General features: G+C 47.6%; 1 protein-coding gene across 1 annotated transcript; it reads right to left on the bottom strand.

Annotated features, from left to right (window-relative positions):
• Nucleotides 1–7,943: 7,943 nt before the first annotated feature.
• On the bottom strand, nt 7,944–18,309 carry LOC144101432 (etoposide-induced protein 2.4 homolog). The gene is made up of 2 exons (XM_077634600.1): nt 17,071–18,309; nt 7,944–15,599 (listed from the first exon to the last, which is right to left on the bottom strand). The coding sequence occupies exons 1-2, from the start codon at nt 18,003–18,005 to the stop codon at nt 15,410–15,412; spliced, it is 1,125 nt and encodes a 374-aa protein (XP_077490726.1). The 5' UTR covers nt 18,006–18,309; the 3' UTR covers nt 7,944–15,409.
• Between the last annotated feature and the right edge of the window lie 111 nt (nt 18,310–18,420).

The raw sequence follows: 18,420 nt of genomic DNA, 5'->3' as shown, positions 1-18,420 counted from the left end.
AAATTAGGTCTACGTGGCCAGTGCTGGCAGGTGTTTTGCATTAGTTCGACCACAGCGAGGCTCGTCCTCGAGCAGCATAAATTTTTTTAAAATTCACGGCACACTTATTACACGCTGCGTGGGCTGCCTAGAGTTGACAAGGTCGTTTTTCATGGAACTTGGCCGTAGAAAAAAAAAGAGGATGCGACGTACTCCATTTTGCACCTTAACTGAGCGCTTGAAAACGCGTACTCCAACAACACAACATGCAGGCATTGAATGGGTTTTCTTTACCCGCACGCTATGGCACAGCATAGTAATTCAAATTACAAACAAAAAAGGCTGCCACCGTCTGGAAGACGTTGAACTGACGAGCTTTACCGGTTTGGTTTACTAGACGAAGAAAGCTTGGAAGAACGCGCCCGTTGTCGATTTACACCTTAAGATAGGTCGCAAAGGAAATTTGTTTCTTTTAGGGGGGGGGGGGGTCAAGGTGGGCCTAGAAATCGGCTTGCGGTGCGATATGGTAACGCTTCAATTAGTAGTTGCATGTATACAGTGTTTACCTATTATTTAATTGTGGTTTTATTTCTATACCACAAACCATAGGGTTTTATATGCCTACTAAATTCGGTACACAACTGTCTCCGGATAGGTGCTCGTTGTTGCGGAGTATATATAGCGGAATGAATGTGAACATATAAAGTGGTCCGTCGGGACAGTATTTTGCCAAGAGGCCGTCACTATGCATAGAGTTTCGTACTGTTAACTAGAGGGAAAGCTGGTGGCGCTGCACCTGAGCCACCATGGGCGCTCAAAGCATCGTGGTGCGATGAGCTACTTGGTGCGGGACAGTCCGTTTTAATCAGGAACAGAGAGTGGCGACACTGAAATGTCCCGTTCCGTCCACGCCGCACAGACGACACTGGCGCAAACGTGGTGCGCAAAAGCTAGTAGCGAAAACGCAACAGCACACGACGCCAATAAAAGGTTCTTGGTTTCCGAAGTGCCATTAGAAAACCCTCTTAAAGTTATTAAGGGACAACATTTTTTCTCCAAACATATTTATTTTTAAAATTGAGCTTGTTAAGCAGGAAATATTGGCTTTTGTTGTCTGCAATACTTGGCCAATAGGAGAGCCAGCCATCGCTTATTTTGGCCAAACTTAACATTTACATGCTCTTCTGCAAGTTTGTTGGAAATTAATAGACAATATATCGAATGTTAGCGAATTCTTGATTATCAAACAACGTTTATTTTTTATTATTTTTTGGTCAAAAGTTGTGGTTCTGCAGTCGGTAGCTCTCCGCCCCTGCTTCCTCCGCATTTGAGTCTTGTTCGATTAGTATGGGTTCCCGGTCACAGCAGTGTGACAATGAGATTTCTGATACGCTCGCAAAGGCTTCCCTAAGCGGCCCCGTGTTGCCTATCATCCCGGCTACAGCCTATATTACAGCATCTAGGTTTCGGCGACGTGCGCTTTCAAGCAAGCAAGACACAACACTTGTAACATCGGCGGATTATCAGCACCTCAGATATTCTTGGAACAGGCAAGTTTGTCAATCTCGGCAGCTTGAAGTATCTCTGAAGAGGCTTCGGTGCCGTATCTTTCCTCTAAATTTCTACTTACACAGGCCGGGTTTGGCGCTCTCTCCCATTTGTACATTTTGCCGTGAGCCTGAATCTATAGAGCATTTTTCGCTATATTGTTGCCGATACACCTCTTTGAGAAGAAAGTTGCTGGAGGAGCCCTTGCAGCCCCTTGGTCTTAGTTTAAGCAGCCCGCTCTTGCTATCATTTGGCGCCACCACATTCGGGTTCAGCCACATATCTGTTTGTACCGCTGTTCTAAATTTCCTGCTATAATCTTACCGACTGCCATGCTAAGGGTTACAAAATTTTATTTCCTCTCAATTATTACATTTTGGCTTAATAATTCTGTTCCATGCAGTTCCTCTCTTTATTATTATTATTATTATTACTAATTTTAAAGTCAAAACTTTCATTCATTTTCTGTTCATGAGGAAGAATCCTCCGGTGTTGGTTTCCCGCGTGCTTTTCATTTGAATTACCTGAATACAGGTGAATAGTCACCCGATTCTTGGCCGATCCCCCAGTGTGGGTATGTGCCATCTTTTGATAGGCTAACAACAACAACAACAACAACAGTTTAACACGAGGCGTGATCGGCTGCGCCGACAGCATCATGCTCTCGTGCAGTTGCCAGTGAAGCCGATCTGTTCGCGCCGCCAAAGGATCTAAACCCAGTCGCAGTAATATTTCTTTCGTTTCTCCATGGCCTATTGCCACGTTAGGTTTTTCCAAGGTCACCTTCAAGGTCAAGCTTCATACAAACTCGGTGATCCGGCTAGACCTTATTAAAAAGTGCTTTCGCGCTAAAAAAAATAATCCCGTAGGGAAGCTACACGCTTAACCCGGCTGTACAATTGCATATATGCTGCAGCGAGCCATGGAACAAAACAGTGCCAGGTTCGGTCTGTGTACCGTGTCTGTCATCCGATAAGGAACTCAAAAATTGTCTCGATGTCCGTGGAGCTAACGTGGTGTACATTGATTGCAAAGGTAATACCTTGATTCTGCACTGTTGCAGGGCGGGGCATATTTCGACATTTTCATTTTTTTGCTGTGCTTGGATCCATTCAGCTGGCCTTTTCACATTCGCCCAGCGCGATGCCACGACGATGGGAAGCAATTTGGCAATGTTTGTTTTATATACATATATATTTGCAGATAATAAACAGAAAGCGACGATTTGCAAATTTGTGTCGCGTTTTGCCCCAATTTCCCGGACATTTTCTACCGTGCCTGTAACGTCCAGTTATCACGGTATTTTCACAACAAGCAGCACAAAGAAATAAAAAGCTGTTCTTTGCGTTGATTTTTCATGATGCGGTTCGTTTCTGCAGTGGGTCCCTTAAACGGGCCCCTGAGTGCACCGACTGCGAGAAAGGCGCGCGAAAAAAAAATTAAAGAAACAAATTCCAAACAGTTCTTCTGGGGGCTGGACCCCCACTGAGGACGTCTCTGCTCCGCGAGCCCAGCTGGATTTGCTGAAAACTACACATATGGCGAATTCCACTGGTGGATCCGAAGCGAGGCGCTCGAATCGCAAAAGTGCGCCCCAAACCGCCTCGCAGCACAGCGACCGTTGTCGACCAGCGGAACATGTAGAGCGCGCAGCCGAAGTACTGGTTCCGGAAGTTGAGGTCTGGCAATTCTGGCGCCAAAATACGCGTAAGCAGACGTCGAGAGGCAGGCACTTCTTTCGCGATGGAACCTACTGGTCGCTTTGTTCATGTCACGCCTGAGGTGCACCACATTTTGGTGAACCCCGTAGGCAATGAGGAGCACAGTTATGGTCTAGGTAAGTTCATAAATGAATATATATCGTATGTCTGCAGAGTGCTTACGGGGAAATTTCCAACGAGGAAATTGCCCTTCGCAGGGGCTTCTGCGAAATGTTCCTCGAAAAATGATTCGAAGAGGTACTTTTCGTTGTCGCTGCTGCTGTCCGAGTGCGCGGACTCAGATTCCGACGAGCTCTTATCAGACAACGCGAGGGCTATTGCTATTCCATATGATGCCATAATGGAGAGTTGTAATCGCTATGAAGAAGATGACGCAGACGACATACGTGCGCGCGCGAAACAGCGCTCAGTGTTTCCCGCTGACATTCCTGCATGCGCTAAAAATAACTAAAAATCACGTGTGTTTAGGAAGTGACGACATCGCCGACTACAAGTTTCGGTGAGATCCGCCGCTGGTCGGCGGATAAACCTAGTGCGCCCTATATGGAACGGAGTTGCTCCAAAGGACCAGCGGAATTCGCGCGGTCGGTCCGAGTCGACCAGTGGAACACAAATTCGTAGTCGCGGAGCAAAAAAAGCTGCTCCAGCACGACCAGCGGAAATCGCCATTATGTGACAAATTTTTCTCTCTGGTTAGGTTATTACAAGCCAGATTTTCCTATGGCTGTCCACGGAGCCGTGAACAATAGGGATTCGAGCAATAGGACGGGGCGCGCTGAAGTTAAGAGGGGAAACGTAGCACTTTTGTGTGTATTGTAGCTTTCTCCCCTCATTCAGGTCATGTGACAGACTAGTTAAACGGCCAAAAGTTGGTTGCGGCTTCTGAGACAAATCCAAGATGGTAGTGCGGTGGAAGTTTGTTTTTCTCTTTCCCGTGGAAAAAAATGCTCTTGTGAAGAGCGCACATAAACTGTAAGTGATCTTTTAGACTCGGTAATAATTGTTATTCTGCCTGCTATGTGCCATAGTACAGTGCCCTAAAAAGTGTCTGCACAACGCTGCTTCATGTGGGTATTTTTTTGGTATGCACTTCGTCCTGCTCGAAACCATTCTGCCAGGTAAGTCAGAAGCGCTACCTCCGTTTGGGAAAAGGCTTCCTGAAGGATACAGTACACGGTATAGCCATCCAGCTCAAGCTGCGTTAACGATCGCAAGAAACATTCTTGTTACGACTGCAGTGCTGGTAGGTAACTCCTCCTAGTGTTCCTTTACATATAGGAGCAAGAACTCCTTCTGTCAAGCCGCGCCTCCTACTTATACCACTGCACTTCCCCCATTTCCTCGCGTGCAATCATGTCTCTCACAAATAAATGTGAAGAATTACTGCATCCTACTAACGCACTGTTCACTTATTGTGCCGTTTCTTTTTCAGGAATACCTCCACCAACCTTCCTGAAACCGCAGTAAAAAATATAGGGACGAGCCTTTCATATATATGCTGCGACGGTTCGTGCAGGTTCACAGCAGCAAGACAACTGTCGGCGACGTTTTCTGGAGGCTGCCGATCGCGCCATCCTACCATCGTGCCCCACGGAATGTTTCCCATATTTGGATATGGCGACGATCCACGTTACAAATTTAGTAGCCACTGCCGACTCCAATAATATAATAATTGGTTTTTGGGGAAAGGAAATGGCGCAGTATCTATCTCATATATCGGCGGACACCTGAACCGCGCCGCAAGGGAAGGGATAAAGGAGGGATAAGAAGAGAGTAAGGAAGAGGCGACTCCAACGGGAAGCGAATGGGGGTGGACAAAGGAAGCGGCCGCGGAGAGAAATGCAGACAGCATAGCGCGATCCGCTTCCGTGGGCACCACTGCATGCGCGCCGATTGGTCCCGACGCGCAGGCGCACACGTAACTGACGGTAACGTGGCGCCATCTGGCGCCCACAGGGCGTTCTGCGCACGCGCAGTGGTGCCCCCGCGGGAGCGGATCACGGAGGAGGGGCGGCGGAGAAAAAGAAATTAGGTTTGGAAAGAAGAGAAGAGGCCAACGTTAGAACGGGGACAGCTTCGGAAGCTAGCGGATGAGAACGACGACACGAGTGGAGGAGAGCAAGGTGAAGAGCCCGGGGTCTAGCAGTTGCTTGAGTTCAGCCTCCATCAATGCGACCATCAATGCGATAGTTCGGCATTTCGTGTCTTTGCTGCCGCTTGTCCGGCGGCGAAAGGTTGGAAAACTTTTTCCCGCCGCTACGATCAAACTCGGAACTCTCTGATGACGAAATAGGCGAACAGTAACGTAAAGCGGCGGAAACAGAAACGAGGACTCCGTGATTGCTGGCTACAGGCGCGCGCTTCCGCCTAGCAGCAGCCGAAATGAAAACTACTGACGGCCGGATGTTGGAGGCTTCTATCAGCCGTCGTCTCTTCGTTTACGTTTGCACCAATGTTACGATGGATCCCGCTCCCGATTCGAACAACGAATGTCTTGCAAAGAACTGCGGGCTGCATTCGACCTCAAACCAACACAGCGTGCGATGCTTTTGAGCTGGGGCAGCGGGTCTGGCAAAGAAATCCTACCACCTACCACCGGCAAGAAAAGCCACCATCACGACTTGTGTGCAGCGACTGGTACGTGCAGGCATATTTAAATTCTGTAATAACAGTCCTCGTAGGGCGGCTATGCAGCCCAGCGCCTTGGTATGTTGACGAAGCGAAATGCCGAGCGGTGCACTTGCTAACATAGAGGCGCATTGAATATGCAGTTTTTTTTTCCTTGTGTCAGCTAGTTGTGTGCCATTACGCGAACTTTGTCCGAGGAGCATTTTTAGACAGCCACTTGGAGGTCCTCTGCTGTTCAGACTTTGTAAATCGTGGCGCTTAACGAAACTATGCGGCACGCGGAACGCATTCATAGCCACGAAACACCCCAAAACATAGCGAAACTCAGCTGGCCGCCTGTTGCGCCACCAATTGCAGGTTTTCTTCTACTTCCAACATTCAGGTCGCCTTTTTTCCGTCTTCGTCGTGTGATAAAAGTGCTCTAGTGGCTTAAAAACAAAATAAGCTTATATACTTCAATATCGATCAAACACGTAACCTTCACGCACGTTTGTCAACCTCAGAGATCTGTGGTGTCTTTTCTCCTATTTCGTCATCTCGCTTGTACTTGCGAGATTGGCCTGTGGCCGCAATATCTGCATTTTAGTTCTTGGCTCCTTTTCTAACTTACAATAGTTTTGTTTTCAGAAAGAGTGGCATTTTTATGTTTAGGAGCTGGTATTCTATCGATACAAGGCAACTTCAAATTCTCCTCAGTGTCCTGGACCCTGAAAGGGGCTCTCAATAATGTTGCGGTATGCCTAGAAAGTTAAAGGACGCTGCTTCACAAATATCCTCCAGCAAAAATTTTTTTGTTTTGTGGAAGTTATCTTTAGTTAAAATTTGAATTTCTGCGTTTTTGTGCTTTTCTCTCGTTATAGTTGCAGTCAGTGCTCCTCACCCAGCGCCACTCACTCAGCACCTTCGCCGGCTGCCGATAACGAGCGCTCCACGACACGTTCGCGTGGATTCGGGCGAAAGCCCAGCACCGCTGGTCGCCCCGAGGCATAGAAGTGTGAATTTTTAAATATATATTGTAAATGATCGGCTCGCTTTGAGGTCTTGTACGCGACATGAACGCTCGGTCTCAGACATGCTTTTCCAGGGACCCTTTAAGGTGCGTCACCTGCATGAATGAGGAGACCTTTACGATTCGTCCCCTCATGTGGGCAAGCCCGGGCCTGCAGACTTGCCATCAGCAGCACCGTCCAACCCGATTTACTAAGGTATGAAGAATGGATCCGGCAAGTTGTGGCATTATGTATGCAAGGTAGCCATTACTGGCCACTATTAATTCCCGATTCCTAATCCACTGCAGCCTACCACGCAGTCTCTCTGAATAAAAATCATTCTATTGCTCTTGTTTAAACTGTCTTGTTCACGTTTCATTTGACGCAGACAGTACGTTTTTACGTCACGTCTAATTTCACAATCTGGGCGTGGTGCTTGAACATACAGGTAACGGAAGTTCGCATAAACAACCGAATTCATATTTACTTCATCTATCGAGAACACATTACAGTTATGATGACTGTGCATCTTGAGACTGTGCGCTAACAGCGCATTCGCTTTTATATTGCTTTGACATGCACACAGTACTTCTACTGCAATGCCTGCAACTTTCACTGGAACGTACTACACTGAGCGCATGGCAACGCGCAGTGAAGTCCGCCGGAAGCTGCAGCACATGGTCCAACAAACACTGCCCCGGCTTGTCATTTTTTTTGTTGTTGTCTTATGTAGGCATAAACTCAACCCATCGAATGGCTAGTTTCCATAAATGCGCTGAGCTGGCTTCGTGATCCCAAGCAACAGCCCATGACGCACAAACACCAGCTAACAGCCCTAGCAACCTATCGTTGCACATAAGCCACTCTGCAGTCCTTTCAAGGAAGCTCGTGCGTGAGCACTTTTTCAAAATGCCTCCATAAACTCCTTGCCCCAAACAAAGCTAACCAGATGGGCCCCAATAATACTGCCCTGTTCCAGACACCAAAACCCACGATCAAGCCATGTCACTGCACAGGCGACCATCACCAGTACGCCCATTTAAACAGACCGTTATGACTGCCAAACAAAGAGGCCATGCACTGCGCAAAATCCGGCACATTTATTTATATCCTAGGGAAAAGTGTCTATACAAGGTCAAGGCTGACAGCAGGCTGACGTCACTCATTAAAAAACCATGCAACACCTGCATCACACGAAAGTACACAGCATACATGGCATAGAAACAAACAAAAAATCCTATCACAAAAAGGACATGCGTAATACAGAACAGCCAGGCTTCCTTATTTTCCAAGCTGCTTAAATCAGGGTATGTACACACATTTGATTCTCTCTCTTACAAAAAAGTTGTGCCAGCAAGAGCAAGAGGCACTCTTCTATGTACACGCTGCTTTACAAGATCACAGATTCAACAGTATTTAAATAATACCACCAGCACCAATACAAACACGCACACATCGCAATTTGAACAGTCGTCCAACAATCGACAAGCACTGCCTTGCACAGTTTACGCACTGCAAAGTCCAAGCTTAGCAAGTTGTCTCACGGAAATAAAACGCATAGATAAAACTAAATTAACTAAAAGCTATATTAAAACTAAATAACTGAAACAAAAGCTTTGGATGCCCATTGTAAATCTTCTGCAGTGTGAACACGACTAAGCACCCTACAGCGTTTCCTACTCCGACTGCATGGCAGTGCTTAACACGAGCTAGGTTGACTGGGGAAACATTCATCATAACTATCACTTTGCTGTGGCCACAAAAACTTGCTTTTCTGCTAGCCAATGCAAAAGAGCACTGATGCTATTTAATAAGGAATTAAGCACACCATCTTAAATTCACACAATTCTAATGTGGAAACGAGGCCACATAGATTCAACCATAAAGCATTTGTAGCCTGCTGGGACATTGTTTGTGGTCATTATAAGGGAGGCAGCACATTGGTATTGACAAGAGGCCGATACTAAGCATTTTTAAGAGCAAAGCAGTACGATAAGCTGACTAAAGGCACATTGCATGGACAACGGAACAACAGTGCAATGGCTGCACAAAATGACAATGCCTGATTTGAGGCAAATAAGTCTGTGCATCGTCACAAGTCATCTAGCAATCAGCTACATCAGCCTCCACTGGCAATAACGGCAAAACACGATTTCTTGTTATCGTGCAATGACCGATTATTTTTTCTATGCATAAAATATGCACAAAATGTGGATTAATGCATCAGTGCATATAAAGCATTTACTTAGCGCGCCTTCAATGGCATTTCCTGCAACAGAGAAATACAACTGTTCCTCTGAAAGCATGTGGAAATGAATTTTTGGTACTGGACACAAGAGGGGATTTGGAAGCCTTTCTCCAGATGGCCTCAAAGTGCAACACCAAGCTGTACAATAAACCGTTTTCCCAATTGGACTGCGGACGCGCCAACTCCTAGTGGTAATACCGCTACACTTTTTTGGGGTAAACAAATCAGCAGCCACTGTTTGAGACAAATGTTGTCATACAAGTCGGCCAATGTCCAGTGACACCGCACAGTCTTTAAACGGGCACTGAGACACCTTCAGAGGAGAGCACATCAACTCGCTCAGTCATTGCAATCTGTTGTCATGAGCGCCCAAGCCAAATAATGCACTTCTACACGCAACGGAGAGCCCGCAATCACACACGAAAGTTGGCGAGCCCTTTCCAGAGAATTTTTCCTGCTCAAGCCCTCATACGCCACGGCCAGTAAGCAGTGTAGAAGCTCCACCCCTGGTGGTGGTGTTAGCAGAGGAACGCCGACCTTTCATCATGAAAAATTTTATGCGAGGAGAAGGAAAGGCGCAAATGTGAAATTCAAATTTTAGCTACAGATAACTCAGCTGTAAGAGGTATTACGACGCCTGAATTGCGAACCGATGGGAATAAAAGCTAATGGAGAATACCTAAATAATCTGTGATTCGCTGATGACATTGCTTTGTTGAGTCATTATGGAGGTGAACTGCAAATCACGATCAATGAGTTAGACAGGCAGAGCAGGGTGGGTCTAAAAATTAACATGCAGAAAACCAAAGTAATGTTCAACAGCCAAGCAAGGGAACAGCAGTTCACAATAGGCAGCGAGGTGCTGGAAGTGGTAAAGGAATGGGTCTACTTAGGGCAGGTAGTGACAACTGATCCGGATCACAAAAGGGAAATAACTAGAAGGACAAGAACGGGAGGAGCGCATATGGCATGTTCTCTCAGATCATGAAAAACAGTTTACCAATATCCCATCAACAGAAAAGTGTACAACAGCTGTATCTTACTGGTACTGACCTACGCGGCAGAAACGTGGAGGCTAAGGAAACGGGTTCAGCTTAAGTTAAAGACAACGCAGCGAGCCATGGAAAGGAAAATGATAGGTGTAATGTTAAGAGACCGGAAGTGGGCAGAGTGGGTGAGGGAACAAACGCGGGTTAATGACATCCTAGTCGAAATCAAGAGGAAGAAATGGGCTTGGGCAGGGCATGTAATGCGAAGGCAAGATAACCGCTGATCCTTAGGGGTAACAGACTAGATTCCAAGAGAAGCTAAGCATAGCAGGGGGGGCAGGAAGTTAGATGGACGGATGATATTAAGAAGTGTGCAGACATAGGGTGGATGCAGCTGGCAAAGGACCGGGTTAATTGGAGAGACATGAAAGAGGCCTTTGCCCTGCAGTGGGTGCAGTCAGGCTGATGACGACGAACGCAGCTTCTATAAAGCGCATCAAAAAAATTCATGCTGGAGGATATTCGTGAAGAAGCGTCCTTTAACATCGAAGGCATAACTCAACTTTATCAGAGCCCCTTTAATATATGGCTGCAACTCCCAGTATACAGAGTATAGGGGCATGGGCTTCTTTTTATAATGTTTCCCAATTTCATTTTGTACGCTCCACAAGATTGGCTCCGACTTAAGGCATCAATAAATGCTGCTCCAATAAGATGCTCGTGGCTAAATAGGGAGCTGTTGCACAGGTCACGACTGGTGAAATTTAGTAGTCGCATACATGCACACTATGCCATGCCTAGTCTATCTTTGCCCACCCCCGTTTACAAACACCGCACATAGGTTTGTGCTTACAGGTGGCATCCTCAATGTCCTCATCCAGCTGCAAGCGCTAGGGCCTCTGGACAATTGCTGCCTATAGGACACCATACCTGACCAAAGTGCAAAGAGAAATATGGAATCTGCCTGAGCCAGCAACCAAACATTCAAAGTTGTCGCTGTACTGAAGGCTAGCTGAGTTTGCCAGGTATCCATTCCCTGCACTCATTTTCTAGCACTGCACACCAGGTGGCAGCACAGGTAGCTGCATGCCTGTGCTTGGGTGGATGCTAATGAGTAATTACTCCCTTACTATAAACAAAAAAGCTGGACTTAAATTATGCTAATGTTCAGCATGAATGCACTGATGGTTTGCTCTTCGTGGTACCAAGACTGTGTCCACTGATACCAATTCCCTTTACAGATGAAGTTCTCGAATCTGGACATGAACGGCACGTCACGGTACTTTGTCACTATTCTGCGTGCACCACAGCTCAACTGCAGAGAGATGTTAACTACTGCCAGACATTCAACATGACAGTTTACATGCGAACTTTTTTTGTGCACAGTTCCTTCCGGCGTAGGAATTGGCAGTTGCTAGCTACAGACTGAACTGCTAGCAACTTTAAACTAAAATTCGATTAGATACTGAAAGGATTACGCTGCCTTGAGGAAAAAATAAAAGGAGAAATAGCTCCCAGCATGGGCAATGATGTCGACTAGTATAAACATCTTTCGATGAAGTGTTATTTTCAGTTAACCCAAGTACACAAACCCAACTAAATGGCTACGGGAAAAGGTTGGAAGCCTATGAAGCCACAGGACACTCAAACACATGCAACGTTGCGGCAGCAAATCCACCAGCTCAAGTACAGTTCCCAGTCTTGACATCAATACCATCGGCATAGTACAGCATGTGGGGTTTAATGTCTCAAAGCCCCGTGTGGGCAATAAGAGGCGGAGAAGGAGGCTTCAGATTAACAATGAACACCTGCGATTGTCAACATTCACCGACATCTTGCAAACTTACGCTTGACCTACTCTGAAATGCAGCTGCGACAGCCTGAATTCTGTCTTACAACCTTGTTCTCAGCAGCTGAATGTCTTGGCCACTGCGCTGCAGTGGCCGGCAACACCAAACCAAGCCTTGGAAATGCGCCTACAGTGATGAACACCATGCTCAAGAAAGCCACAGAAAAGCACTACGTTTGCATTACTGACTAAACAATAACCATCTGCCAAGTAAATGTTTGCCAAGAATGTATGAACCTCAGTGCGTACTGCAATACACAAAAAGCTTTTGCACTACCGAAAAGCCACTGACAGTACAACCCGACCATGTCAAATAACGAAGGCATGTGGTCCCATGTTCATTCTATGATACTTGTAAGTAGCCTGGCACTCCTGCTTCAAACGGGCCTTGCAAACAGCCACGACAGCTCCAAACAAATGAAATTCTGCAGCAAACAGATGACCCAAGCAGAAGCAAGAAACACAGAAGGCGGAGGTCAAAAAAGTCCAGTAACCACCTGTCCGCTCCACAGGTGGGTACGCAGTAAAGAGTGCAAAGGAAGCACAAGTTCAAGTAACCACGGGTTACTGCGTAGAAGAATGGCAAAAACTAACTGAAATGGCTGCCACGGGAAAGTAAACAACATGACAGTGAAGAACCGATACTGTTGGGAGATGGGTGCAAAAGCAGTAGTGACACTAGTAACTCTATCAGTGCTGCAAATCGAAACAGGGAAGGTCTATAAAGAACAGCATGCAACACACATACCATTGTGGGACCACCGGAAAGAATTAAAAATTATAACGTCCCATCCCACCCAGTATGGGGGGCATAGCATGCAATCCACTGCTACTTATCACTGGCATGGAATGCTATGGAAAATATCAGGTGCCTCACGCAATGTTAACCGAGGTTTATAAAATACTCTGGTACACAATGAAACTTCAAACAGCACTGTCCGCGACTATACAGGGCAAGTCTCAGTATTTTTTCTCTACCATCGATTTGAGAAATTCGTTCAAATGAAATAGCTTTTTCAAGCATAGCAGTTGAGTCAAAAATTCTAGGGACATATTGCCAGTGTCTTAGAAAACATCTCTCTTTCCACACGGGTACTGCAAAGGCCTTTGAGAATCGAGCAGGTTTGTTCAAAGACACAAAGAAAGAAGCTGCATGGCATTAATGTAGCCCACTGTTGCAAAAGGCCTTGGAGGTGAAGGTCCGAGAAACTTTGAAGTGGAAAGCAGCAGCCTTCAAGAAGCTGCAATTGCAGCATCATGAATAAAATACAAATAGCATACACCAAATTGAAAACTAATGGATTAGGCATTTGCTGGGGCGCTCCACAATTTGCCACTCAAATTCTCACTCTGACTTGACACTGATGAATTCCTGGGAGTCCTCATACCCCTCCTGTCGCAGCGGGGCAGCAGCTAAGTATTGCGGCAGATGCTGCCGTGAGTGGGTCTTGTGCGAACCAGGTTGCTCTTCGCGAGCAGCCTCTCACAAGCAATAATTAACTGCTACCAACAACCGTGCGCAGTTTGCTCACAATCTGGTGGGCTGATTGTGATGACGCCACAAGGCTACGTGGCCTAGGTGGCCCAAATGCCTCCTAGGTTGCTTCTCTGGGGATTTTTTGGGAATTTTTTGCCCATGGTCAATGACGTCGACGCATTTTCTGCGACAGGAGCTCCATAACACTATCGTGTTAATACTACGATTTGTTCTACATAAAGGCCAACGGTATGGTTCAGGCTACGTGTCCTTATTGCGCACTGGTACGATTTTAAACCTTGGCTAAAGTTATGCAGGACATCCGGTAAGCCTACAGTGCACTGAAACTCAACAGAGCAACCTCACTGTGAGGCAGCTTAGTGAAGTCAAGCTGCCTGCATAGCAGAATTAAACAAGCAGTATCTCATTGTCATTTAAGATGAGACTTAACGATTCAAAACCTTGCGAATCCTGAGAAAAAAAAAAATATGCGCTACAGTTTATAACAATAAAAGTGCATATTTATCTGAACCACACAGTCAGCTATATGACAGTAAATAGGAAGCAAAGGAACTGACGCCTCCTGGGTATTCTTTATATGACGTGTACGCAACTACTGCCATGTGGATGAAAACCTATTCCTGTTTTGACAGCGAAATGTCACCTCAAGAATGGCAGTAGCAACAGAGTGAGCAAGCTTAAAGGGACTATGCAATAAATTGAGATTATGTAAAGCAGACGAGATAGGCATTCGATCACTCGTCACCCCAGTGCAAGAATTTTTGAGCTAGCATCAATAACAGCGAAGATATAGACGATTAAACATTACGCTCCTCCTCTCCCCCCTCAACTCGTACACGAGGAGCACCAGAAAAAATAAAGAAAACAGCTCTGGGACTGCGCCCCGCCCACGAATACGTCATCCGCTGAAATTTATTTTGCAACTTCCGGTTGTCGCTCCTAGCCCCCAGCAGCAGCGTCGGTGGCGTGGCGGCATCTCTCCTGTCTCTTCGCCCTCCTGGATTGCGGCGCACGTCGGGTTTCTTTGCTTGTCATCTGTGGTAATTAGCAGTAATAAACCCGGACCTCGAGGTGCGACTGCTCGCTTTTACGGCCGCGATGGGCATCGAGCCCTGTGCGCGCACGAAGAGCCGTGCGAGTGGCTCCGGAACTCCTGACAGAAGGAGGCGGCAGAAGAAAATTGAAACCATATGCGCGAAGGCAATGCCCTGGCTCGCTTGCCCGAGAGGGTCGCGCGGCGGCACGAGCAGACGATTTTCACGGTTACCGAAAGTGTGCCCGTGACGTCGTGGCTGCCGTGGCTCCAGCGAACGAGAGCGTGCGGTGGCCTGGCGACGTCATGGGTAGTGTGACGTCTTTGTTTCACGATTTTAGTTCCAAAATCGGTCACTACGAGCACAGCAATCGGCCCGCGAATTTTAAAAAACACGGTTTTTAAAAGTTCATAATAAATTGCCGGCTCAGTTTTGAAGACTCATACTTGGTGTGAATGCTTCTTAGCATCATTTCTAAGCATTGAAAACATTTACAAGTGACTTTTTATTTGTTGCATAGTCCCTTTAAGAGAAATAAAAAAAACTATGATAGCACACATCTCTTTCCTTCCGTTTACAAACAATATTCGAGCCAGAACTATACGGTGCGTCATGAAGTGCTCCAAATTTCGAGCCATGCATCAGTAAAAGGTAAACAATACAGCCTCAAAGCAAGACATGGCAAATCATACAGTTGCCCTCGCTGAATGCTCAAGAATTGACGGGCGCCCCTATTGGACGCCGTTGCTTCCTCCATAGCAGCAGTGCTTTTGCCCCTTTGGTTTTACCAAGAAAGGGTTGTCACGCATTCCCGCAGGAAGCAGGGCCAAACATGTGGCGGAAGCTTGTGCCAGGCTTCGAGAACACGAATGCTCCCGGGTTGAGGAAAACGGAGCAGTACCCAAGGCATGGTGCAGCTCGTTCCATCAGCTAGAAGGAGCCGTCCTGTGACGTGACGTGCGTGGTGATGCAGAGTGCCTTCTGTGCTCCCGACTTACAGACCGCCTCTGTGCCATGGCCACATGGCGAACGGGCTTGACAACACAGTTTGCCGTGATCCGGTTGAAGACAAAGTTGGTGACCCAGATGGACGGAGAAAACAACTTGAGAGGGAACCTGGAAGCATAACAGAAGTAGGCTTTAGTATTATGGGGGTTTAACGTCCCAAAGCAACTCAGGCTATGAGGGACGCTGTAGTGAAGGCGCCGGAAATTTCGACCACATGGGCTTCGTTTACGTACACAGACATCGCACAGTACACGGGCCTCTTGCATTTTGCCTCGTCAACGAAATGCGACTGTCACAGCCGGGATCGAACCCGTGTCTTTAAAGTCAGTATCCGAGCACCATAACCGCTAAGCCACCGCAGCGGGTTGCATAAGTGAAGTAATGTGTGGCCATTACTTCTAATGTGGAAGGTACTGCGGATAACTCCACTCAATTTTTTTGTCCCAAAAATATAAATTCTACGGCTTCTCCTAGCTGTGCTGAAGTTTGGCCGGCTGCAAAAGACTCATTTACTGCCAAGAAAATGACTTTTAGAAAATTCTCACATTCAATTTAAAATCGTGACACAATGGCCACAAGAAAAAGGTCTGATCGCTGTTTGCAAGTCCAGCCTCAGGTATCTATGACCATAAACCTGTTGCGATACATCACAGATGGCGACATCTGTACATCCCAGCGATTGATTGCATTAAAACAGTATTCTTGTTGACAGAGGTGAACTTCAATTTCTCTTTAGTGTCCCTTCAAACTGCTACAGCTGAAAATTCTGCTAGCCTCTAGGGCAAATCATGCATCTGCAGTCGAGACAAGGCCCTGAACTGTCAGTAACTAGGCAAGATGCAAGACTCAAAGCGCACAGGAATCTTATTTAGATCAAGTGATATTTGTGGATATGTCTATTGACAGAATTGCACGCATGGTCCATGGAACTGTCCTACCTGTCCACTTCAACTTTGCTCTGTTAACAACGATACCTGAAAGACGCAAATGTTTGCGTGAGAGCAGTATTCATTGGCAAGTGCAATAGGAAAAATAACAGGAGACGCTCTGTTCTGTCCACTGCCCTGGTCATGCCCATCTTGCAACGCTACGTCTGGATGTCCCCCATAACATTCAATGCAGGGCAACAGGATGTTCGACGTCACGGACTGGCACACCAGCACAGAGTCTGCTGTGGTTCGAAGAAATGCAGAAGACAGCCAACACAACAAGAGAACAAAGTTCTCATGCAAACTTCTGGTCAGGGCAGTGACTACAGGAAACTGCTGCTACGGCAAGAAAAACTCGAAAAATGACGGTTGAAAGCCAGAACTATATGACGTGCCTCGTGTCAATCAGTACAGCTAACTTACAGCGATCAGCAAAGATGGCAAAAGTGACAAGTGCGTTGCAGGGTGCCAAACACTGAACAGTTTCCCCACAACAGCTACACGGACCTTTAGTCGGCGATGCGGACAATTTACGCGAATGGCTCGCGTGGTGGGTGCTTGTGCTAATGGCGTCTGCTTCGCAGGGTTCACGACAACCTTCGGGTGCAACGAAACGCTAGGCTGACACACAACACGCCCGAGGCCCTTACCGAGCTGTACCAGTCATGGGCGTCGCTTGGTAGGCGCTCAGTATAAAGAGGGGAAAGAAGATGGAGAAGATGCAGCCGCTGATGATGTACGAAGATGGCAGCGACGTCAGCACGGCGAGCGGCAACCCGAAGCCCACAAAGTAAGGCCAGTTGTCCTCAATGAACGACAGTCTTCGGTGCAGCTCCCACCTGCGGTTGAACCAGCAGTACTCGAACGAGTAGAGAGAGTATAGCAAGCTAAGGTGCACTAGGGACACGGCCTCGGCGATCTTGCCTAAGGGGAGCATGCCGACGATGACAGCCTGAAGCAGGAACAGCGCCTGCACTATGAGGCTGTACAAGACGTCGGTGAGGACGCGACTCAGGCCTGGCGAGGGCGCTTGCCGACGACCCGTTATGTAGCGGAAGGCGACGTCGGCAATGTCCTGGAACCAGAGGCAGTTCACCACCTTGCTAATCAACCACAGCGGTAGCACCCACAGCGTCTGAAACGTGTAGCCGAGTAGCGGCAGGAGCCATACCCAGATGCCGTGCGCCGCCGAGCTGTGGGGATGGTCGAGCAACATGCCGATGAGCGACTGGACCCACGACAGCAGTAAGCAATTAAAGGCGACGACGCTCGTAGCGAACACGACGCCATTCAAGAGGATGCACTGGAAGATGCGGTACGCGACGCGAGTTTCTTCGCGGCCACTGCTGCTCGTCGACGGTGGCTGGGCCGACGGTGGTTGGGCCGACGGCGCACCTAAGGCCGCCGCTTGAGCGGCAGCCCTGCGTTGCGCCAGCGCCGTGGTCGGTGCCGATGACGCAGCGGTAGCCCTGGCCGCGGCTCTCTTCCTCTGTTCGGCGTCCAGACTCTTCACAATGCCCGTGCCCACGACGGCATCGTAGCAACCGCGCAGAACACCCACGGAACTGCACTTGACGTCCTCCATCTCTCTCTTTCTACAAGCCCCTGCTTGCAAGGAAGCGAGTTCTGGGAAGAAAAAAAAATACAAGGAAAGTTCCGCACCCTTCCCAACGCTTCAGCTACGCTACGGAGCTTCCGCGCACATTACATTATTATCGTCCTCCTGGCGCGCACATTCGCACACAGCAAACACTCGCCACACGCACATTCGGGAGAATTTGAAATAAAAATCTACGCTGGAAGAAAAACAACAGCGCCGCACACCACAACAATCACAATCACGCTCACAAACACACACACACGCGCCGCTCTCAGTTGCCAGGGTCTGCGGCTGACTTTGTATGCGCTTTTATTGCACTTACGTGCAGCGCCTCCTGGTTCGTGTTGAGCCTGAGCTGCAAAAGATAATCGCTTTCCTGTCCCTCGTTTTTAGCTTTTTC

The sequence above is a fragment of the Amblyomma americanum genome, chromosome 8, assembly GCF_052857255.1.
Source record: "Amblyomma americanum isolate KBUSLIRL-KWMA chromosome 8, ASM5285725v1, whole genome shotgun sequence".
NCBI classification, from domain to species: Eukaryota; Metazoa; Arthropoda; class Arachnida; order Ixodida; family Ixodidae; genus Amblyomma; species Amblyomma americanum.
This window is presented reverse-complemented; position numbering and strand designations above follow the sequence as displayed.